The 25,304-nt window shown below is 38.2% G+C and overlaps 1 protein-coding gene across 1 annotated transcript in view; it reads left to right on the plus strand.

Annotated features, from left to right (window-relative positions):
* The first annotated feature begins 1,160 nt into the window (after positions 1–1,160).
* ZYG11B (zyg-11 family member B, cell cycle regulator) overlaps positions 1,161–25,304 on the plus strand; it is a 90,484-nt gene continuing 66,340 nt past the window's right edge. Inside the window, exon 1 of the mRNA XM_032844168.1 lies at positions 1,161–1,378. Coding sequence (XP_032700059.1) covers positions 1,376–1,378 — 3 coding nt within the window. The 5' untranslated portion in view covers positions 1,161–1,375. The remainder of the gene's footprint in view (positions 1,379–25,304) is intronic.

Here is a 25,304-nt window from a genome sequence, read left to right on the forward strand (position 1 = left end):
AGTTTTTATTGCATTTTACAAAAATTGGGTTTGAGATCAGAGGGAAAAAAGTCTTTTAGCAGAGGTAGTTTGAGAAATGCTAAGAAGAGTTTGACCTCAGTTAAAAGTCAAGTGTTCATGCCTACTAAGGAAAGGAAGGCAGAATATAGCAGCAGAATTACAGGAAGAGCAGTTAGAGATAGGCTGGAAATCATGGTGGCTGTGGATGTTCTCTCTCAATCTCTCTCTCTTTCTCTCTTTTTTGGCTTCATTTTCTCAGTGAATTAGTAGCAAAATCATCAGTTAAGTGAGGATGAGGGAGGAAGGTTTGAAAAGAGATATGAAATACTCATCTAGTATGATGGGACAGTGTGTGGAACTAGAGGAATGTAGATAAGCATTAGGGGCCTATTTGAGGATAGTAGGTTATCAGATTTAAAGAGAGCCAAGTCAGTATGATTCTGGATTTTTCTCCATTCTCCTCGGTTTTGCTGCAGGTTTTAGGGTTAGAGTTTCATCAGGTGAGCACAAGGAAAGGAGAGCAGGATTGGAGAAATGAAGGCTAATAGCTAGTAAGGATTTTCATGATGGATGACAGAATGTAAACTCAAGGACGTTCAAGGGCGAAGTGAGGATATAAGGGTCATGTAAGGAATAGTGAAAAGCTAGTAGGAACAGTGGATTTTGAGTCTTGCAGAAGGTGAAGTTTTGGATTTGGGTATTAGAGGAAGAGAGCTAGAAATGAAGTGGGTAGTGATGGGAGAGTGGGATGATTAAAATTGAGATTATACAGGGGTTACAATTATTGGTAATGAGATCTAAAGAAAGAGCATGGAAATGAGAAGCTGAGGCAAGGGTGATTCCTAGTGGAGAGGAACCTGAGATATGAAGGCATTGAGAGAATTATCTAAGAGAACGGAAATCACCAAGAATTATGACAATGGTAACGAATGACAATGGACAGGAAAAGCAAGTGTCTATAGATTACCGAAAAGAGTAAAGGCTCCAATCTCCTGCTATGACGTAATACCTAAAGCTCTTATTTTTAGAGGGAAGCTACGATTTGAGGGGGTGTGGCTCCTTTAAAGGCCAAGCGCCGGGAGGCTACTCCTGGAGTCTGCGCAGTGAGGAGGGGGCGGGACCAAACGCGATCGCGGCGGGGGCGGGTCTTACGGGGTGGAGTCTGCGCTCCGGGTCTGGCTGCGGCTGCGGCTGCGGCGGCTGCACGACCAGCTTCTGAGAGAAGGAGGCCGAGGCCTGGGCCAAGCCCGGAGCCGCCGCTTCCCGGAGCCTCCTGGAGCCCCCGCGCCGGCTCAGCCTGGGGGCGGGCTCAGGCCCGGCCCGCCGCCGAACCCAGGACAGAGGCTGTACGTCCGAAGACCAGGCCGGCGCAGCCATGGTGAGGGAACGAGGCCTGCCCGAGCCGCAGCCGCACGCCGCCCTAGCCCCCGCGGCCTGCCCCTCCCTAGCTCTGGTGCCCCCTCTGCCCTCTGCCTTTACCTCATCCCCTTGTTACTGTCCCCCTCGGCGCCCCGCTTCTCCTTTCCCCTGTTCCCCGTCCACCTGCTGGGGTGACATCCCCCCAGCTCTCTCCTCGGTGACACCCTTTTTTTTAATCACCTCCAGTGACAGCTTCTTTCGCGTTCCCTTTTGCCGCCCCCTCCTCGTCCTTTAACCCGACCTTCCTTTTCTTCCTCTGCCATTTTGCTGCTTTATCTCATTTGGGATCTCTGTACCTCTCTTCTTCCTAATTTTCGTCCTGCTCTTTGCTCTCGCTTCTTACACCCTTTCATTATTTTATCTCCACTGCCCCCTCCTCTCCGTATCCTTTCTCCCCTTCGTCCTCTACGAGCCACATTTCCTCTCCCCCTTAATCGGATGTCCTTTCTCCCCCGCTCTCACAGCTGTCCCCATTTCCTTCTAAGGCTTCAGGGGTCTATGCAGGAACAATTTGAGGGCGATTGCTTCCCAGGAACAGTGGGGCGGGCAGATACGGATTTGTAAGCTTTCTTCTTTTTCTTTTCTGTAGACGGGAAGGGGAGATGGGAAGTATTGGTTAAAACCATGGACTCTGTTTTGCCTAGTGTTATTGCAAAACCTGGGTGATAGTGTGTTTTGGACTGAAGCATGGGGTGACGGCCACCATCCGTCCTATGACCTTTTGAGATATCTAGCCTTTGACAAATAATTAAACGTGTTTTGAAACGTATTTTTATTTTGAGCGCCTTTTAATGGGGAGGTACATACAGCTTGGGAAATTAAAAAAAAAAATGTACTTGCAGGCTTAACCATTACTCAGAACAAACGGTTTGTTTTTGTTTGGAGGCAGAGACCAGGGCATCTGAAGACTGAAAATCAGGTTGGCGGTCCGATTGTGCCAGTCTTCTTTAATACCTTCTAATACCATCCTTTGTTTTGCTCTCCCTGCCTTTAGTTGAGAGATCCTTATATTTGCAAATTTTCTCCTTCCTGTTTCAAAAGAAGTTGAGGCTTCAGTTGGTTTTTCCAAGAGTGGGGTTACACATGGTTTGCAGTATATTTAATAAACGCATTGCTGATCATATCAGCAATCTAAATTTTGGTCTCTGGGAGGAGAAAGCTATTCTGTTTAAAACTGAGTCCTGGTAATCATGTTCTAGGAGGTTGGTCAGTTTTTGTTTTTACCCCATTCATTTTTTTAGGAAAGTGGTTTGTTGTAAAATCTTTTCATCTGTGAACTTTGTCTAACTGACTGCATTGTTAGGTGGTTCTTCTGTGTCTGCCTCCACAACAACCCTTCACATACACAGTCTATCACACTGCCTTTGTGGGGTAACCTGCTTCTCCTCCTGAACTGTGGGGTTTTTCTAGGTGGCAGTTGTGCCGACTTATTCCTGTTATTCCCAGTACCCAGGCCGTGTACATGCTTGAGTGATTCATTTTGTGTTCTCCTATGATCTTAAACTGAAATTTGAGACAATTAGGGAACTACATGGAAAGAGTGAGTTGGAGAATTTTATTTTTGGTACAAAAAGTAAATTTAGTAAGATGTGATGATTTCTTTAGAATAAAGTAAGCTGTTCTGCCTAAGACACCAAATTTCTAGGTTTTTGGAAGCATTGGCTATCCCACTGAGAATAAATGTATGAGTAGAGAGGGAGAAAACTTAAACTCTTGCCGGGTATTTAGGATCCAAAGGTGTCATTTGAGCTGGGCCAGAAAGATGAATATGATTTATATAGATCATTTTGGAAAGGCAAAGACTGCTTTGTTGTGAATATGAGTAGAAAGTAATTGAGTTGTATTGTAGGTAACAGATTACCTTTATTTAGCATGGAGAGATGAGGAAATGAGAATGTATAGTAGGAAATGTGACTAGAAAGATATATTACATATGACTATAATTTCGACTTTGCCTGCAGCTAACTTGATTTTCTTCACTTGTTAAAACACATACCTGCAGAGTAAGAGTGTATGTCTGGGAGAAGTGAAGAGAATGCAAAGTATTAGCTCATTATGAGCTGAGAATTACCTAGAGGCTACTGTTTTCTACTTCCGTCTGCAATATATGTAGTAGGCACTCAGTAAATAGAGTTAAACATTATTATAAAGCTTTGTAGTTTAGTTTTCAAAATTTTCATCGTTATGTGGTGTTTTGAATACTTAAGATGTCTAAAACAAGGATTCTCAGACTTTACCATAAGTCAGAATCAGCTGGAGGTTTGTGCCACTACTTCCTGAGTTTGATTAGGTTGGAGTAAGGCCTCATAGTTTGCATTTCTAACAAGTACTCATGTCATTTTGATGTTCCTGTTCTGTGACGAACACTATGAGAACCACAGCTTTAAGATGTAGTTCTTACTTTTTATTTTATTTATTTATTTATTTTTTGAGTGCCATTGACTGTTGGCACTGGGGATATTACAAATAATAATAGATATGATCCCTGCCTTTTTGTATATTGTGTGTGTGGACAATCTAAACGTTAAGCAAAAAGAATTATTTTATTTTATTTATTTATTTATTTTTTAAAGATTTTATTTGTTATTTGACAGAGAGATCATAAGCCGGCAGAGAGGCAGACAGAGAGAGAGGGGGGAAAGTAGGCTCCCCACTGAGCCACCCAGGCGCCCCAAAAAGAGTAATTTTAAATGCAAAGCATACGGGGGGGCCTGTGCATGGTTCAGTTGTTTAGCCTTTAGCTAAGGTTATGATCCCCAGGTCCTGGGATCAAGCTCCACATTGGGCTCCCTGCTCAGCAGGAAGCCTGCTTCTCCCTCCCCCTGCTTGTGTTCCCTCTCTCACTGTGTCCCTCTCTGTCTCTCACTGTGTCCCTCTCTGTCAAATAAAAATAAATAAAATTTTAAAAAATAATTTAAAAAAATGCAAAGCGTGCTAACAAAGGAAAAGTTGTGGGATCATGGCATGGGATAGTCACGGCTGGCTTCTTAGGATTTTACTTTTAGGAAGAAAACTGAAAGATTAAATTATAGGAGTTGGATTGTGGAAAACCAGATAGAAGAATGGCACAGTGAATGATCTGTGGTGGTACCTCTCTTTAGCCTGCTTAACTCTATGTATCCTGGAGTTCTCAAGGAACTCAGGGAAACCTCATCTGCCTTGCTTACCCTTCAAAAAAACCCCTAAGTTACACCCTATTATGTATCCCTCTTTCATAGAATATATATCAGTTGTAATTATAACGAGAAGCAGCCATATGTGCTAAAAAGAAAGAAATCAGGGTAAAATATAAAGTGATATTGTATAGTTAACCCTTGAACATTGCCAGGGTTAGGAGCATCAACCCCTGTCCCAGTATAACTTTTACCTCCTCAAAAACTTAACTACTGATAGCCTACTGTCCACTGGAAGCCTTACCAATAACATAAATAGTCAATTAATGCATACTTTGTATGTTGTATGTGTTCTAAACTGTATTCTTATAAGATAGAGAAAAAATGTTACTAAAAAAACATAAGGAAGAGAAAATACATTTACAGTACTATACTGTAAAAAATCTGTGTATAAGTGGACCCACACATTTCAGACCTGTACTGTTTAAGGATCAAAGGTATATGAGTGTGTGGCAACTATTTTAGATATTATGGTTAGGCTAATATTTATTGAACATGGTTGTGTATTTTTCAGTGCTGTTTTAAGTGTTTTATATATTTTATCTCATTTAATGCTCATAGCAACCCAATGAGAGAAAATACTAGCTCTGTGGAGACCATGTTTATTTGGCTCACCATTTTATCTTTAACACTTACATAGTACCTGGTGCATTATAAATGCTCAATAAATATTTGTTAAATGAATAAATGACTTTGGGGATGATCAGAAAGTCAGGGAGGCATTGTTGAAAAAGGGACATCTGAATTGGAGGTTTTAGCAAGTGGAATTTTATTGGTTAAGAGATTGGGAAGGAAGACCATGCTAGGCAAAGGGACCAGTTTGAGCATAAAAACTGGGACCAAAGCAGGCATTATGTGTTCTAGGAAGTGGGTGGCTCTAGGATAGAGGGTACAGGAAAAGATGAGACTAGGTGAGCCTAGGGTCAGATCATGGAGGACCTTGAGTTATAGGCTTATGAGTTTGGCCTCATTGGAAAGACCTTCTTGTGTGAAGGAATATCATAATTAAGAGATTTTGAAGGTTATCACTCTAAATCAGTATGAAACCTGTTTTGGTGTGCTAAGAACTATTGCGGTACTCTAGCTGAAAATAAGTGTGTGAACGTTCACCTTAGGCTTATTATGGTGGTGGTGATTTAAACTAGAGGAAGGAGAATAAAAGGAAATAAAATACAAAGTTAGAGTGGTGCTAGAGTACACTACTTTTTGGCGAAGTATATTTTCCATAGAGGCATTACTATTGAGTTGTAGAAGCACAGAATCACTAACAGCTTTGCAATTTTGCTCACTGGGCTTTAGTTCTTATATATGTTGCTGTTAGGGATTTATGAAAATATTAAAGTAAATTTACCAAACTTTATTTACAAATAGTAGGTCTCCCAAAGGTCATATATTAGGTCCTGTAAAAAGAGTCAGCGCTTCCCAACTTACTTTTTTTTTTTTTAAATAGATTTTGTGTGGTATAAGGAATAATTTTAAGTAAAATGTACTTAATTTTTAAATTACTTGCATAGTTCACTAATAATATATTGAACAAAATATATTGAAGTTTCAGCCTTTTCCTGTTTAACAAATGACACATTAATGTAAGAGAAAGTATTATTTGTCATATTTTCAAATGAGTATATATTACAATGTAGGTTGAAATTATGTTTATGGCATCAAAATAGATAAGAACTGACTTTTTAACCTTAAATTTGGAACTCTTGCATTTTCGTACTTAAAAAAATCAGAAGGTTTTTATAATTGTTCTTTTTTATTTCTAAATGACAAAAGGAATGGTTTCATGCTGCTACTTGCAAGCCTATGTCCACAAATAAAATATTGGAAGTATATGTAGTTCATTTCCAATAAATGAAAAGTCAAATGGATGTAATTATCACCGCATTTCTTCTTTTTTTTAAATATTTTATTTATTTGACAGAGCTCACAATAGGCAGAGAAAAGGGGGAGGGGAAGCAGGCTCCCCGCTGAGCAGAGAGCCCAATGCAGGGCTCGATCAAAAGACCCTGAGATCATGACCTGAGCCGAAGGCAGAGGCTTAACCCACTGAGCCACCCAGGCGCCCCATATCTCCACATTTCTTTATTTTATTTTTTGTTTTGTTTTGTTTTTAACTTTTTATTTTAATTCCAGTTAGTTAACATACAGTGTTAGGCTAGTTTTAGGTGTACAATGGAGTGATGCAGCAGTTCCGTGTATCACCTGACACTCATCACGCCAAGTGTGATACATCACCTGTTTAACTCCTACCCCATCCCGTTTGGTAGCCATCAGAATGTTCTCTGTAATTAAAAGTCTGTTTCTTGCTTTGACTCTCTCTGTTTTTTTCCTTTGCTTTTTTGTTTTGTTTCTTAAATTCCACGAGTGAAATTTGATACTCCTCTTTCTCTGTCCAACTTATTTTATTTAGCATTATATTCTGTACTTCCATCCACATCATTGTAAATGGCAAGATTTCATTCTTTTTTTTATGGCTGAATAGTATTCCAGTGTGTGTGTGTGTGTGTGTGTGTGTGTGCGCGCGCGTGCGTGCGTGCACATATGTGTGCACGTCTGTATGCACGCACACATGTATTTATATCACATCTTCTTTATCCGTTCATCAATTGATGGACGCTTGGGCTGCTGCCGTGTCTTGACTATTGTAAATAATGATGCTGTAAATGTAGGGGGTGCATGTATCCCTTTGAATTAGTGTTTTTGTGTTCTTTGGATAAATACCCAGTAGTGTGTTAGCTGGATCACAGAGTAGTTCTGTTTTTAACTTTTAAAATGATACTGCACTCTTAATTTATTTTTTTTAAAGATTTTATTTATTTATTTGACAGAGATCACAAGTAGGCAGAGAGGCAGGCAGAGAGAGAGGGAGAAGCAGGCTCCCTGCTGAGCAGAGAGCCCGATGCGGGGCTCGATTCCAGGACCCTGGGATCATGACCTGAGCCGAAGGCAGAGGCTTTAACCAACTGAGCCACCCAGGCGCCCCTGCACTCTTAATTTTAATGCCATTGAAAATAGTGTATGTTTCAAAATTGTACTGTATACAGAGCATACTTGGTGTGTGTGTGAATTTGTGGAATCTACCATACTTAAGGAGCCTGCAGTTTGGGTCCAGTTAGTTTATAGTGGTCTTACAGGGTTGCTAGGGCCACACGGGTTGTACTGCACAACTCAGGTGAAAGCCATATATGTAGACAGCAATGGATCTACAAAGGTCTGTATCCTATGTACTTGGCAGTGTCTAGCACATAGTAGGGGCTCAGCAAATAGTTGCTAAATGAAGGTGTTTTGCATAGTATACTAGGACCCTTATCTGGTCTTTTAATCTAATAATCTAATCAGTTTATGTGAAAAGTCTTTGCATTTTATGTTCAGTAATACTGAGCACACATTATTAGTTTTTTGTGCCTCTGAGTTTTGCTTCTACTGTTCCTTCTATCTAGAATGCTGTCTCCCTTCTTGACTTTTTGACTATTAAACCTTCAGTGTCCCTTTAAGGCCTATCTCCTTTGCAGAGCCTTCAGTTAACCTCCAGGCAGCCTTGGATTACTCCTTTCTATATGCCTCTCCTGTACTTGGTATTGTTGGTTAAGGAAGATGGATGGCTCTCCAGATTGAGAACGAGGACAGTTTTTCCAACTTTATTTTTTAAACACTTAGCATAATGCCTAAGACATAGTAAGTAGGTAAATATTTGTTCAGTAAAAGAGTGTGTGCACTTTGTAGAGAATCTGATCAGGTAATGTTGACAGAGATGTGAGTCATGAAAGATGGAAAGAAAGATGAATACTCTCTGCAGGTCCCCTGAGGGGAAAAGGAGGTTTGGTGGGCAAGAAATGTTGGATCAGATAATTTTTCTCTTACTAGCCCAAGTGATACTTTTGACTTGGGATATATGTATGTTTCTGTCTAGAAAAGTTCAGCAGGAACAGTTGGGGGAGGAAGCCAAATGATTTCTGGATGAATTGCTAAGCAATGTCTTTGTATAAACACTTTCAAATTATTCGTCTATAATTTGTGCAGATGTCCTTCCGGAGAATAGAATATTTAAACACAGGTAGTAAAGAATAATTTATTCGTCAATCTAGAGGGATGGTTAATTATTTAAACATTTTGTTGGCTCTGTATAAAGATCTTCTGTTTTTTTCTTTTTTCCTATATAGTTCTCCCTTGTACGAACATTTTTCTTAGCTCTCCAGCATTTTAATGCCTATGCAATGTCATATTCTCCTTTTCTAAGGACATTTTTGAAGTTTGAATGTTCTTGTTTATATAATATCAGTTTTTTTTCTTTTCATAGAACTTGTAACCTTTTGGCCAATCAGTTCACCTCTCTATGCCTCCATTTAAGCATCTCTAAAATGAAAAAGTTGTATTAAGTCTTCTCTATGATCCCTTTTACCTCTTAAGATTCTAGCAAGTTAAAACTAAATTATTATAGTAGATACATTCTATTAGCTCTAGTACTGTGGGATCAGGGCCCTTGAGCTCTTACTAACTCCATGAATATATTACCCAACTTTTCATACCAAAAAATTTTGGTTTTGTTAATATTTGCATAGTACTTTAATATTTTAAAGTCATTTTTCATGTACACATCCCATTTATTTTTCATCACCATTTTGTGAAGTAGTCAATATAGAAGTTTAGCATCAGTTTTACAAATAAGAAAACTGAGAAGTTAATTTATTTTCCTAAGATCACACAGTTAGTAAGTAGCAGAGCCAGCACTGACTGCAAGCCCAGTGTTCTTTCCATTATTAACCTGGCTTCTCTGTTTACCATATTGTATTTCAAAACTCATGCTAGTAGTTAAGAGAAAAATAATGCTGAAGTATCTCCTTGAGTTCATGAATCCTATATCTGCTCATATGCTTAGTGATTACTGACCTGAATTTTTGTTTTGTTTCTTAGATTTTTTATTACATGAGTTAAGGTGGAAAGGAAGGGGATTTATTTACCTCTCCAGGCCTTTATCTTTTTTTAGATAGAACTCTAACTTCTTGCCCTTTAGCATATAGCTGTTGGCCACACTGACTAGGCCTTGAAGTGATACATGCAAGCTCACCTTATCTATGTTTTTGTCTGGCATCTAGGGAATCTTTAAGGAATAGTTGATTTTTAAAAAAGAAAAATAAATCCCCATAGTCCATTTCAAATGGTTTGAGATATCTGTACCCTTGAACACAATTTATCTGTGCGCTTGGTATTACCTTCTTTACCTTCTTCCTCATTTGTAAAATGATTGTATTTGGGGAAGGAGAAGATGAAGGATTTAGATCATATCTAAGGTTATCTTGGATGTTTATTGCTAGAAGTCTGACTTGGTTGAATCAGTAGTAGAAAATACAAAAAACAAAACAAAACACCAAAAAACCCCCCAAATCCAAAACTAATAAACTAAGAAGAGATTTCCCATGGAGTACTACTAAAATGAGTGGTCAAAGATTGTTCAATATCTGAAGTTTCTTATACCTGCGAACTCATGACACTTGTCTGCCTTTCATTCCCATGCTTTAATTTCAGGGTTAGACTTATGACTTGATATTTCCCTGTGGACACATAGTCTTTTTATCTAGGGGCAAAAGTATTTTAAATACACCTACCAATAGATTTGTGCCTGATTCATCATTTGTTCAGGCAATAAACATTTAGTGCCCACTGTGTAGAAGGCATTATTTTAGGCTCTGGGAATATAGCAGTGAACAAAATACAGTTTTGTTCTATACAGTTATATTCTATAATAATAGGCAGTATTTACTGAGCAGTTAATATATCAGTCAGTGTTCTATGTATCTTGTGCTTAGAATGTATTTAATTCTGATAATGACCTTATGATGTAAATACTGTCATTGTCTACATTTTACAGACCATAAAACTGAGGTGCAGGAAGATAGGTACTTTGCCTAAGATTATATCATTTTGTAAGTAGGAGAGCTGGCACTTTAAACTAGTCAGGCTGACTCCCAAATCATCACTTTTCAGAGCAATATTACACAATCCTCCAGAGAGATGTCAATGAACTGTTTTCAAACATAAAATGATCAAGTTTGTAATCTTTGTAGTCACTGGTTTCTGGTCCAGTCTTAAGAAAAAAAAAATCATCCAGCTATACCAAAAAAAAAAAAAAGAAGAAGAAGAAGAAGAGGAGGAGCACTATCAGAGCCATTTGTCTTCTCTTGGAGAATTTGCCAGGTTCTGGAGCATTTCAGGTAGGAAATGAGATTTTGAGCCTGATTCACATGAGTTAGAACTGAGACATCTACAAAAAGCCAGGATCCTAAAATGTCTACACCCTTTCTGGAAAGGTAGACTAAAAAATGTCTGCCTGATGGTTTAGGGAGACAAAGAAGCTTATTTGTTTTGATATGGACTCTGGTTGTCAAAGGTCTCTCCTGAGAATTTACAGTTATAAACCTGCTGTCCTATGTGTCTGAAACTTAAATTTATATTACTAGTGTGAGATCACTGGTAGTAGGAAGGGAATATTTACTGAATAATTATCAGGCATTGTGCTACAGGTTTTAAACACTTTCTCACTTCATCCTAACAATAGCATCATGAGTTAAGTGCCAATATTATCCCCATTCTACCAGGGACAGAACTGAGGGTCAGAGAAGCTAGATAATTTGTAGTGTAACACCACCTAGAATTCAAATCTAGGTCCAGTATTCTTCCTACTAACCTCAGTGCCTCTGGAAAAGGCACTTCATTTTTGTAACTTAGGTTCCTTATCTGTAAAATGAAATTTGTAATATTTCTCCTTTCACAAGATTATTATATATATATTTTTAAGATTTATTTATTTATTTGACAGAAATCACAAGGAGGCAGAGAGGCAGGCAGAGAGAGAGGAGGAAGCAGGCTCCCTGCTGAGCAGAGAGCCCCATGCGGGGCTCGATCCCAGGACCCTGGGATCATGACCTGAGCCGAAGGCAGAGGCTTTAACCCACTGAGCCACCCAGGTGCCCCCACAAGATTATTTTATCAAATGAAATAAAGGATGTGACGTTGCTTTGTTTATTGTAAGACACTGTTACCAGTGTCATCCATAAAGTGTATTTTTTCCTTATAATTAACCAGAAGACCTGAATATTCAGTGATCCTGAAACCCACAACGTCTATCTTGAGGAATTAAGGCAATTTTAATATTTTTATACCAGATTTTTCCTGAAGTAGTGTCAATAGAAGAAATCAATTTTCAGACAAGTTATAATCTAGGAATTTACTAGTTCATTCAAGAAGTAATTTATTGGGTGCATTTTTGGGGGCTTCAGTTCCAAGTGTAAAAGATGCCTGATCTCCTTTTTTTGGTCATACCAGCAGCAGTGGAAGCCCCAGTCCCTTCCAATAGTAGACTACAGTTGTGATATACAGACAATTCCTGGCATCCCCCACCTCCCTACTTGGTAGAAATGGATGGGCTACTGCTTAGATAATTGAAATGCTGCTTTACCATGACCCTGGCAATATAGTAACTGATGAAGCTTTTAAAACTATAAAACAGGGGCGCCTGAGTGGCTCGGTGGGTTAAGCCGCTGCCTTCGGCTCAGGTCATGATCTCAGGGTCCTGGGATCGAGCCCTGCATCGGGCTCTTTGCTCAGCAGGGAGCTTGCTTCCTCCTCTCTCTCTGCCTGCCTCTCTGCCTGCTTGTGATCTCTCTCTGTCAAATAAATAAATAAAATCTTTAAAAAAACAAACAAACTATAGAACAATCCAATCTATAAAATAGATAACTAAGTCATGGGGGAGTGACTGAGAATGCCTCTAGCTTGAGTGTTGTGTAGATGACTAAATACTTTAAGGAAAGAGCATATAAGAAAGCAAAAAAAAAAAAAAAAAAAAGAGTAAGGATGATTAAAAGAAAGTCACGAGAAGGTTTAGAAAGAGCTAATGAGTCCATATGAGATTCCTCAAAAACAGACCCTGTGGCCTCCAGAATCTCTCTGTAATGAGGTTTCTCTTTCAGTTAATTACCAGGAAAAATACACTTTATGGATGTCCCTTGTAACAGTGTCTTAGAGTAAACAGAGCATATTCATATCCTTTATTGAAAGGAAAACTATTACAAATATCATTTTATGTATAAGGAAGCTGAGGCACAAAAATGAAATGGCTTTTACAGAGGCATTGTAGTTAGAAGGAATTCTGGACCTAGGATTTTAATGCTTGATAGATAAGGAGGGATCTTTTTTGTGAAGGAAGGGATCCTGTTGTGTGGAAGGTGTGGAACTGGGTTCTGAAGAAAGGAAAGCAGTTCAAAAAGATGTACTGCTTATACCAGTGTCAGTGTCTTTTCTGAAGAGAGGGAAAGAGAGCTAGTATCTCAGACGTTTTCTTGCTATTAGGAAGTAGTCAGGTGGAAAAAGCTGTTTTGAGGAGCTTTTTTTTTTTTTTTTGCCGTCTCTCCATTATCCCATACCCCTCGCTGTACCATGTTCTTATAAAAAGCAGTGTTTCAAAAGCAGGGAATCTGCTAATAGGTAGTTCATTTATTCACATACTCAATAGACACTGATCATTTGCTCTGTACCAGAGGAGGGGACACAAAAATGGATAAGGCTCAGGTCTTTTTTTTTTTTTTTTAAGACTTTATTTATTTATTTGATGGACAGAGATCACAGGTAGGCAAAGATGCAGGCAGAGGGAGAGAGAGGAGGAAACAGGCTCCCCGCTGAGCAGAGAGCCTGATGCAGGGCTCAATCCCAGGACCCTGGGAACATGACCCGAGCCGAAGGCAGAGGCTTTAACCTACTGAGCCACCCAGGCGCCCCAAGGCTCAGGTCTTAACCCTAGTTGTTTAAATATGTGAGACGTTGAGCTCCTCTGATAGATGATGAACTGTTATAAAAATCCTTTCCTGACTCCTAGGGGCTTGTAAATGATGCAGTTCCTCAGACATTAATTTTTATATACTAAAGGCCCCATACTAGAGGACTACTTACTTACTAAGTATTACTACAGTTTAGTAATCAGAAAGCTAAAGTTGGTGGATTAGGAGTTTACTGAAAGACTCTAGTCTTTTATGAAGAAGTCTGACACTTGCAAGTGTTAAAAAGCTCCTACTGCATATGCACAAATGTAGCTTTTTGGAATTCCTGTAATTTCTTGGAAGAGAACTTTGTAATCAGTGCGTCAGCAGTGTTCTTGAGTTGGTAGTTTTTGTATGGTTGCTAGTTTTGAATCTTAATTATGCATTGTCATTAATTTAACTTCATTATGGGTGTCGTTTGTTGTGTTTTATTTGGTTAATTGCGTGTGTGGTGATGTATATTTGCATTAATAACATTTTTGACATAAAAATTTCCAAATTTAGACTTTGACAATGTATTGTTAATCAAATAGGAAATATTCATTTTCTTATTGTTAAACCAGGTATTTATAAAATTTCCTTATAATGATACTTCATTGTTAACACTCTTTCCATCTGGAATTTGGGAACCAAAGTGGATAGGCTGTGAAGTTTTTCTGCCCCAGTAATTGGGCCACAGGAAAAAAAAATTTGAGAACTGTTTTTCCTGAATCACAGTCTAAAGGGGGAGACAGCCGTGTAAGCAAAAGTAGGTGACTGTAATAGAGCTATATACAAAGTGTAGTGTTATTATATCTGCCTGTGTTTTGGTATATGAGGGACATTATGGAGAAGTGGACATAGATACTGGCTCTTATAGTATGAATAGGAACTTGATAGATGGAAAGGTGCAGAAGGGCATTCTAGAAAGAGGGAACAGCATATATAAAGGGAGCGTGGCTACCACTGGTGAACATTACTTTGGTAAACCTCAGGTTCCTAACAGAAGTAATTTCTATTCTCCATAACTCACAGAGTCGTCATGATTGTTTTGAAAAAGCTTTATAAATTGAAATGCCAGACAGATGTATATTGATGAAAATTCCTATTTTTTTCCCCAACATCTGGGAGCCTTTTGTGCCTCCCCTAGGTAATGTCATGTCAAGACCTTTTCTGATCTCCTTTCATTCTAGTCATCCTTTTCCTCTGTTTTGTTCCTTCAAGGCCCTGCTCTGTGATATCTAAAGGCAGGTGCAGAAGAGAAGATATGTGTATAAATTATATGCATAATAGTAGGATACATTCTTCAATTGATTATGTATAACTGTTTAGGTTGTGTCCTATGTATCTAGTCTATGTATCTAGCAGTGTCATAATCCATGGAACACAATTCCCTGGAGCCAAAAAGTCATTTCAAAATAACTCTTTAAGTCTTTATTTGCAAATTTTGGAACATTGTAAAGTAGAACAGAGTTCACAGATATGCTTCTCAAAAATCTCATTTTATTTCTTCTCTGCTTCCCTTATATATCATAGCTGCTCCTCTGCTTTTCCTCTGAAAATTCTCCCAAGACTCCTTTGTAACCCAGTCCATCATTACCAGATATTTAAACCTCTGGGGAATGTAAGACTGTGTAAGGAAAGGGTATAAGAGCAGTGATGAGAAGTTACATATTTATATGTGTGTATATACATAAATGTTTTCATTCAAAATTAAAATGTTACTGAGTCTAATAAAAATGTCTTTTAGTTTGGATACATGTATTGAAAAATATCTTTGATAAAATGACAGTTTCTTGGTTATCTTACAATATTTGAAAAGCAAAAACAGAGGCAGTCTGTTAAGTGGCTGCCTTGGGCTCTGGTCATGATCCCAGGGTTCTGGGATCAAGCCCCACATCAGGCTCCTTGCTCAGCTGGGAGCCTGCTTCTCCCTCTGCTTGCCACTCCCCACTGCTTGTGCTTGCTCCCCTGCCCCACCTCAAATAAATAAATAAAATCTTAAAAAAAAAAAAGGCACAGAAACAGCTTTTCTTCATTTCCACTAATTTTTATTTTAGTCTTTTTCCATTTTTAATAATTTGATATGTTCAGAAAGCCATATGAAACATTTGTGTAAGTCATGAAACATAATAAGCAAATAGCTAAAAACCTGGCATCCCAACTTAAAAAATAGAACTTGACCACTGCAGTTTTTCCCCATGTGTTTCTCTATGCCACAACCCCCTACCCTTGAGGTATCCTCTATCCTTTTTTATTTCATCTCTCCCTTGTTCTTCTGTATAGATACACTACAACATATTTAATTTAGAGGTAACTTTCTAAGCTTCTGAAATGCTTTTCAGGCAATATAATTTCCTATGGCTGTATAGATGTTTAATTGAAATCCTGCTACGTATAGTTTTTATTTAGCTTAGTAATATTCTACTCCTAGCATTTTGCCATGTCATTAAAAGTTATTCAGAAACATACATATTGCTGTGTAGTATTATATAGAATTGACATACTATGATTTGCTTACCATTTCTTTTCTATTTTAGCCATTTGAATGTGTGGGGTTTTTTTTGTTTGTTTGTTTTTTTTTTTTTTTTTTGGTCAGAAAAACTGTGATCAGTCCCTTTATGTAAATACCTTTGTTAATATCTCTGATTATTTGCTATTTTTAGGTAAATTCTACCCAATGAAGTACTGGACCAAGAGTGTCGGTGGTTTTTGTTTTGTTTTGTTTTTTGTATTTTATTTTTTGAATGTGGGTGTTTTTATGAATATTGAATCTTTTTCATTTCCAGACAAATTGTCCCAGTTTACGCTCTGACTAGCAGTATTTGAGAGGACCAATCTGGGCAAACTTTATTTGAATAATTCACTATGTCAGAATTTTATCCTGTTCTAGAAAACACCACATTAACTAAAAAAATAAATAAAAAGAACTGCACTCTTGTTTTGTACTGGAATTGTTGTTTTTCCTATTTGCTGTAAGGCGTTTTTTTCAGCGATTGTTCAGGGACCAAGTCATTCTCCACCTGCTGTACTTGTGGTAGTTAATTACAGGGCTTAGTTATCTCTCCTGATCACTCCCTCTGAGAATTTATCTATTCTTACTATTCAGCTGTCACTACTAGGGGATGCTATTTAAATCTGTATATTCAGCTCAGTTCTTTCACTGGAGCCTTAGTTCCTTTTCTGTCCTTGCCTGAGCAGAACAGACTCTCCATGACTACAACAAATTCCCCTGAAGAAAGAATCCTTTGCCTAGTCTTCTTACTAGTTTTGTCAGTGAGGTTATGGAAGTATTCCATATCCACTGTTTTGTTTTTTATTTTTATTTTCTAACTTTTTGACAATTTCAGACTTAAAAAATTTGCAAAAATAATACAAGGAATTCTCACATAGCACTCACCAAAATTGCCCAAACGTTTAGCATTTTATCCCATGTGGTTTATCATGCTCCTCTATTGCCCGCCCCCCAAAAAGTTTTTTTTCCTCCCTGGTTACCCTTGTTAACTCCTACTTTAAATCTTGGAGTTATTATTTTTTTAATATCTCAGCTTCCCTTCCTCCACCTCCCTTCCTCTCTCACCAGGGGGTGCTATATGAAATGAGAAAAATGGTGAGATGTTTGATATTAAATACCTTGATACCTTGGCTCCATTCTGCCACATTCTAACAGGATGAATTTGGGTCTGTTATTCTTTCTGAGCTCTGGTATTCTCCTATACAAAATAGTGTCTACTATACCAGCTCCACAAGACTGTTGTGAGGGCTAAATGAGATAATATATGTCAAAAGTATGCTATATGAATGTTGGTCAATCCTTCAAATAACAGTTACCTGTTTAGTAGAGTGCCAAGCATTGTGCTAGGTACTGGGGATTCAGAAATGCTTACTTCATGTTGTTAATTCTTCCCTCAAATTATTTTTCACTTTTGATTTTTTTTCAATTTTCATTGCCTGTTCCCTAATCCACAGCATCATCACCTCATGTCTGAGCCATCGTAACAACCAGCTGGTCCTCAAATTGTTTTTTGGAATTTATATCAGTGCCAAAGTAATAATTGTTCTGAGAGATGGTATGTATAGTGGAAAAGGTATGGGCTTCATTATCATTAACAGATCTGGGTAGTGTCTTAGCCCCAGTTTTTTGTTTTTGTTTTTGTTTTTTAAGATTTTATTAATTTGAGAGAGAGAGAGAGAACATGAGCAGGAAGGGGGAGGGGGAGAGGGAGAAGCAGACTTCCTGCTGAGCAGTAACGGTTCCACAGGGCTCAGTTCCAGGACCCCAAGATCATGCCATGCGCTAAAGGGCAGGTGCTTAACTAAGTGAGCCACCGGGGCACCCCTTGGCCCCACTTCTTAGAAATATTGTGACACAGGGCAAGTCCCTTTACTAGTCTTCTAATTTGAACTCCTTTTTCTTCTCTTTTCTTTTCTTTTTTTTTTAAACCAGCAAATGTTAGGGACTATGCTGGGTGCTGTGGATATGAAGAAGCCATTAATAGGTTCCTTGAACTTAAAAAACATCATGGTTTTGTTGGGGAGACTTACAGTCATAAAAACTGATTAATATGGGATTGTAAAAGAAAACTAGATTTGGAATCAAATATAAATGTCAGCTTATGTAATGATTTTTTTTTAAAGATTTTATTTATTTATTTGACAGACAGAGATCACAAGTATGCAGAGAGGCAGGCAGAGAGAGGGGGAAAGCAGGCTCCCTGCTGAGCAGAGAGCCCGATGTGGGGCTCCATCCCAGGACCCTGGGAAGGCAGAGGCTTTAACCCACTGAGCCACCCAGGCTCCCTGCTTATGTAATGATTTATTAAAGCACAAAATGAACTCTACAGTCAGATTGCCTGGGGTCTAATTCTGGCTCTACCACTTCTTAGCTGTATCATCATAGGTAAATAAACCTCTCAAAACTTCAGTATCCTCATCTTTGTAGAATGGGGATACTGAAAGAATTTAACTTAAGAAATATTTATGAGAAGTAAATGAAATTATGTAAAGTGCTTAACATAGTTTATAGCATACAGCGTATATTAACAAGTAGTATGAACTCAATAATTATGATTATGATATTATGATAGCATAGCGGTTAAGAGCTTAAAAATATAGACTATGGCCTCATTCTTGTTTTGGGAGTCCCTGTTTAGCAACATGTTGGCCTTGTAAATATAAGGAAGGTATTTAACCTAAACTTCAGTTTCCCCATTTTTAAAATGCAGATTGTAATGATGCTTGATTCATAGGATGTAGAAATGGAGAGAACTCTTGTATCTAAAGAACTCTGAACCAGAACCTGAGGCTTAGTGTTTCATGAAAAATAACTTTTAATTTTTATTCTTCTCTGCCATCTGCTGGCTGTTTGTCTTTGACATGTAAATTAAATTTTTAAAAAAGATTTTATTTATATATTTGACAGAGAGAAAGAGAGATCACAAGTAGGCAGAGAGGCAGACAGAGGGCGCGGGGGAGAAGGCTCCCCGCTGAGCAGAGAGCCTGATGTGGGGCTTGGTCCCAGGACCCTGAGATCATGACCTGAGCGAAAGGCAGAGGCCCAACCCACTGAGCCACCTAGGTGCCCCTAAATTAACTTTTCTGAACCTAATTTTTTTGGTTTTGTTTTAAAGATTTTATTTATTTTTTAAAGTGAGAGAGCACAAGCAGTGGGAGCAGCAGAGGAAGAGGGAGAAGCAGAAGCAGGCTCCCCACTAAGCAGGGATCCTGACGATGCAGGGCTCCATCCCAGGACCCTGGGATCACCCGAACTGAAGGCAGATACTTAACTGACTGAGCCACCCAGGCACCCCTCTGAGCCTGTTTATCTACCTTGTTCAAAACAAACTTTTGAAGATTGCAAGCATATGTAAAGAAGCTAGATTAGTGCCTAGTACCACATAGCTGTCATTCAGTACCTAATAGCTGTTGTTACGTGCAATTTAATTTGTCAGGTGCTGAGAGTAAAATTCTGCCTTGGAAGTTAACAAAGGCATCCCCGAACTAGTGATGTTTGACTGAATTTGAAGGACATGTGAGATGTTCCCATGTAAAACTACTAATCTAAAAAAAAGGCTCAGTTGTCAAAGTGCCTGTTACATTGCTTAAGGAACCGTGTTAAATAAATAGTAGGTTGCATTCAGTAACACTTAAGTGCATCAATAGGAGCTGCGTATTAAAGACCCGCGTTAGGTCAGATTGAGTAGAATCCATTTCAGTTAATTAAAAATAACTTTCCTGTTTGTTCATCCTAGAAATTCTTTTATCTTTAGAATTGTGTAGATTACTTTGTGATCCAAATAAAGTCAGATTTGACCTCCTTCCTCTCTCCTGCTATTTTAGTAGGAGCTGTGTTCCTCTGGCAGTGGTGTATCTAGCTGTTAAGGGGAAAATCTGAGCAGGAATTTCCAGGAGATGAATTGTTTAGACACTGAGTTCTAGCTTCTGCTTTATCGTTTCTTTTTTTAGTCTTCCTGTGCTGCTGTTTGTTTAAAAATAAGGTAGGAGCACTGATCTCTCAATACTTCTGTTTTAGCTTTAATTACTAGGATTTGGGGAATCGTGGCAGTTTAGGTTTTGGAGTAGATCTTAGATAACCTAATTACAGTTCTAGTTCTGTCACTGGCTTGATACATAACCTCTCTGTTCTTCATCTTTAAATGGGGGTGATTATCTTTGTTCATATCACAGGCCCACTTTGAGTATCAGCTGAGATATTATATTAAAAACTGGTATGTAAATTTGAAAAGGTCCTATATTGGGGCATCTGGGTTGCTCAGTTAAGTGCCTGCCTTTGGCTCAGGTCATGATCCCAGGGTCCTGGGATAGAGCCCTGCATCTGTCTCCCTGTTCTCCAGGAAGCCTGCTTCTCCCTCTGCCTGCCACTCCCCATCTGTGTGTGCGCTGTCAAATAAATAAATAAAAATCTCTTAAAAATAAAAAAAGAATGATTACTAAGTATTCTAAGTGTTCATTACTTCCTGGGTTTGTTCTGCTAAGTGTCTTGCTAAAAGTATGTTCTCAAAAAGGTTTATATATTGGGCACCTGGGTGGCTCAGTGGGTTAAGCCGTTGCCTTCGGCTCAGGTCATGATCTCAGGGTCCTGGGATCAAGTCACACATCGGGCTCTCTGCTCAGCAGGAAGCCTGCTTCCCCCTCTCTCTCTCTCTCTGCCTACTTGTGATCTCTCTCTGTCAAATAAATAAATAACATCTTAAAAAAAAAAGGTTTATGTATCTTCCCTCCGACAATTATACAACTTCATCCATTTTCTCTTCTGCAAAATAGATTATTTTGAAATTTACCAAATGAGTTGAAAGTGTAGCTTGTTTCATCTGACTAATGAATTTTTAACATTTAGGATGATGGTACAATAAAGAATAGAAGAAGCAGGAAGAATTCATTGTTACAACTCAGGAAATAAGAGAGAATAAGCAAAGTTCTGTGTGGCAGAAGTTGAATTTGATGAATTATTTCCTTTGAAATTTTTCTAATGTGTCCTTGCTACGTCTAGCTGCAGAGGAACCTGGGATATGTAGTCTTTATTACAGGTGGTTGTGTGTTCAGATAATAAAAGATTTTATTAATGTAGAAAAAGAGAACAAATAATAGGGTTGGGCTGCCGAGTAGTCTGTGTCACTCTGGGTCAGCCATTTAACTTTTATGAAGGCTATTTCTTTATAAAATAATGTGTTTGTTACCCACTTTACTCAGTTATTATAATATCAAATATGTGAATGTGAAAGTGCTTTATAAACTGTAAAATAATATGTAAATATTTTAATAATGTTTTTTGATTATAGAAATCTGTGCTGCATAGAAAGTTTGATTTTTTCTTTATTTTTTCGGAGAAGAAACTGATAACATATGACCAAAAGTTAACTTTAATATTTTGATTTATTTATTTCTAGTCTTATATTTATTTAGTTTTATCAATTACTTTTTTTTTTTAAGATTTTATTTATTTGACAGAGATCACAAGTAGGCAGAGAAGTAGGCAGAGAGAGAGGAGGAAGCAGGCTCCCCGCCAAGCAGAGAGCCCGATGTGGGGCTTGATCCCAGGACCCTGGGATCATGACTCGAGCCGAAAGCAGAGGCTTTAACCCACTGAGCCACCCAGGCGCCCCTCAATTACTTTTTTTAAAAGTAAGCTCCATGCCCAACATTGGGCCTGAACTCACAACCCTGAGATAAAGAGTCACATGCTCTACCAACTGAGCCCGTCAGGCACCCCTATAAATATTTTTTATGACAACTTAATTGAGACATAATTCATATACCATGTAGTTCACCCATTTAAAATGTGTCCCAATTCAGTGGTTTTTAATATATTCATAGAGTTGTCTAACTGTAACCACAATGAATTTTAGAACATTTTCATCACCCCAAAAAGAACCCCTGTAACCATTAGCATTTACTTCCCATTTTCTTTCCAACTCCTCCTCCCCCCAGCCCTGGCATCCAGTATTCTACTTTCTCTATAGATTTGCCTATTTTGGATATTTTATATAAATGGAATCATACAATATATGATCTTTTGTCACTGGCTTTTTTCACTTAGCATACTATTTTTTTAAGTTATATATATTTATTGGGGCACCTAGCTGGCTCAATCAGCTAAGCATCTGCCTTCGGCTCGGGTCATTCCCAGGGTCCTGGGATGGAACCCTACATCGGGCTCCCTGATCAACTAGAAGCTTGCTTCTCCCTCTCCCTCTGCTGTACCCCCTGCTTGTGCTCTCTCAGTCTCATGCAAAATAAATAAATAAAATCTTTAAAAAGTTGTTTATTTATTTTAAGTAATCTCTATACCCAACATGGAGCTTGAACTCACGACGCGAGATCAAGAGTTGCATGCTCTTCCATCTGAGCCTGCTAGGTGCCCCACTTAGCATACTATTTTCAGGGTCCATCCATGTTGTGTGGTATATCAGGATTCCTTTTTTTGCTAAATAAATAGTATTCCATTATGTAGATAAGCCATATTTTATTTATCCATTCATCAGTTGATGGATATTTGTGGTGTTTCTACCTTTTAACTATTATGAATAGTGCTTCTATAAACATTTCATGTACAAGTTTTCCATTTCTCTTGGGTAAATACCCAGGGGTCATATTACTAGGTTATATGGTAATTGGTAGACTTTTTCCCAAAGTGTCTGCATCATTTTATATTCCTACCAGCAATGTATGAGAGTTGCAGTTTCTGTACATCTTCACCAACACTTAGTATCTGACTCCCTGATTTTAACCACCCTAATGGATGTGAGGTGTTATTTCATTATGATTTTGATTTGCGTTTCCCTGGTCATTAATGATTTTGAGCATTTTTTCTTTCTTTCTTTTTTTTTTTTTAAAGACTTTATTTATTTGACAGACAGAGATCACAAGTAGGCAGAGAGGAAGGCAGAGTGGGGGGAGAAGCAGGCTCCCTGCCAAGCAGAGAACCTGATGTGGGGCTCAATGTGGGGCTCGATTCCAGGACCCTGGGATCATGACCTGAGCCGAAGGCAGAGGCTTTAACCCACTGATCCACCCAGGAGCCCCTCGAGCATATTTTCATTTGATTATTTTTTTCCTTTTTTTTTTTTTAATTTGATTTTTGGGCATTTGTATTTCTTTGGAGAAATGTCTATTCAGACCTTTGCCCGTTTTTAATTGAGTTGGCTTTTTATTGTTGAGTCATAAGAGTTATTTATATATATATTTTTTTGTTTTAAAATACAAGTTTTTTTTCCTTTTTAATTTAAATTCAATTAGCCAACTTACAGTACATCATTAGTTTCAGATGTAGTGTTCAATAACTTACCAGTTGCATATAACATCCAGAGCTCACGACATTATGTGCCTTCCTTAATCCCCCTCACCCAGTTACCCCATCCTCCCATCCAGTTACTTTTATATTCTAGATTCATATCTCTCCTTAGATATATGATTTGCAAATAGTTTCTCCCATTCTGTGGTCTTTCTTTTCATTGTCTTGATGATGATCTTTGAAGGACAAAAATTTCTCTTTTTTTAAGATTTTATTTATTTGAGAGCGAGAAAGAGAGCATGTGCTTGCATGAGCTGGGGGAGGGACAGAGGGAGAAGCAGACTCCCCACTGAGCAGGGAGACCAATGTGGGGCTCCATCCCAGGATCTTGGGATTGTGACCTAAGCTGAAGGTGGATGCTTAACCAACTGAGCCAGCCAGGTGCCCCCCAAATTTTCTTATTTTGATGAGGTTCAGCTTATGTTCTACTTTTCTTTAGTTGTTTGTTCTTTTGGTGCTGTATCTAAGAAACCATTTACTAACACAAAACCAAGAAGATTTATACCTGTGTTTTCTTCTAAGAGCTTTATAATTTTAGTTCTTACATTTATGTCTTTGATCCATCTTTAGTTAATTTTTGTATATGACATGAGGTAGGACACTGTCTTCATCCTTCTGCATGTCCAGTTGTCCCAGCACCATTTGTTTAAAAACCTGTTCTTTTGCTCATTGAATTGTGCAGGCATCCTTGTCTAAAATATTGACCATAGGAAAAAAAAAATTGACCATAAATATTAGAGTTTATTTTTGGATTCACAGTTCTGTTTCATTGAGATATATATGTGTGTGTGTGTGTGTGTGCATATATATATGTATACATATATATATGTATATGTATATATATATTCTTATGCCAGTACCACAGTGTTTCTATTACTATAGCTTTGTAGTGAGTTTTAAAATTGACAAGTGTGAGTCCTCCAAATTGGTTTTTTTTCTCAGTATTATTTCAGTTATTCTAGGTCCATTGTATTTCCATATGAATTTTAGGATGAGCTTATTAATTTCTGTGAAAAAGTAAGTTGAATTTTGATAAGGATTGTATTGAAACTATAGAACAGTTAACAATATTAAGTCTTCTGATCTATGAATATTGATGTTTTTCTATTTGAATTTGCTTTAATTTTTTATTTTATACTTTTTTCCTAAAATGTATTTCTAAATATGTTACTCTCTTTGATGCTATTGTAAATGGAATTGTTTTCTTCATTTCACTTTCAGATTGTTCAGTATAATCGTATAGATATAATTGATATGATGTATTGTAAATAAAGTAGAACTTATATCCTACAGCCCTGCTGAACTTTTTTTCTTTTTAATGTTCTGGTAGTGTTTTGTTGTTGTCAATTCCTTGACATTTTTTTTTTTTTAAGATTTTATTTATTTATTTGAGAGAGAGAGTAAACGACCTAGAGTGAGAGAGAGAGCAGGGGCAGAGGGAGAGGGAGAAGCAGGCTCCCCACTGAGCAGGGAGTATGATGTGGGACTCAATCCTGAGAACCCCAGGATCATGACCTGAACTGAAGGCAGAAGCTTAATCCACTGAGCCACCCAGGTGCCCCTATATTTTTGAAATGTAATGTTTAATAGCTCCCATTAAAATGTCACATGTATAGTATAATGTGGCTAAGAGTTGTGCTCCTGAGTCAGTTTTTAATTTGACACTATACTTTATCACTGACTATATGCAGAATGCTGAGAAAGATGTTACTTTTCTGAGCCAGTTTTCCAATTAAAACTTTAAAGATGGGAGTGCCTAGGTGGCTCAATTGGTTGGGCGTCTGCCTTTGGCTCAGATCATGGTCTGAGAGAAAAGCATGGCCCGAGAGTCCTGGGATCAAGCCCCACATCGGGCTCCCAGCTTGGCAGTGAGTCTGCTTCTCCTCCCAGTTCCCCTGCTTGTGCTCTCTTTCTATCAGATTAAAAAGAAACAAACAAATCCACCCCAAAACTTCAAAAATGAAGATAATGTTGGACTACTTTTTAAAATGGGATGAAGGGGGGCGCCTGGGTGGCTCAGTGGGTTAAGCCTCTGCCTTCTGCTCAGGTCATGATCTTAGGGTCCTGGGATCGAACCCCACGTCAGGCTCTCTGCTCAGCGGGGCACGT

Source organism: Lontra canadensis, unplaced genomic scaffold (genome assembly GCF_010015895.1).
Source record: "Lontra canadensis isolate GAN:19392208 unplaced genomic scaffold, GSC_riverotter_1.0 scaffold148, whole genome shotgun sequence".
NCBI classification, from domain to species: domain Eukaryota; kingdom Metazoa; phylum Chordata; class Mammalia; order Carnivora; family Mustelidae; genus Lontra; species Lontra canadensis.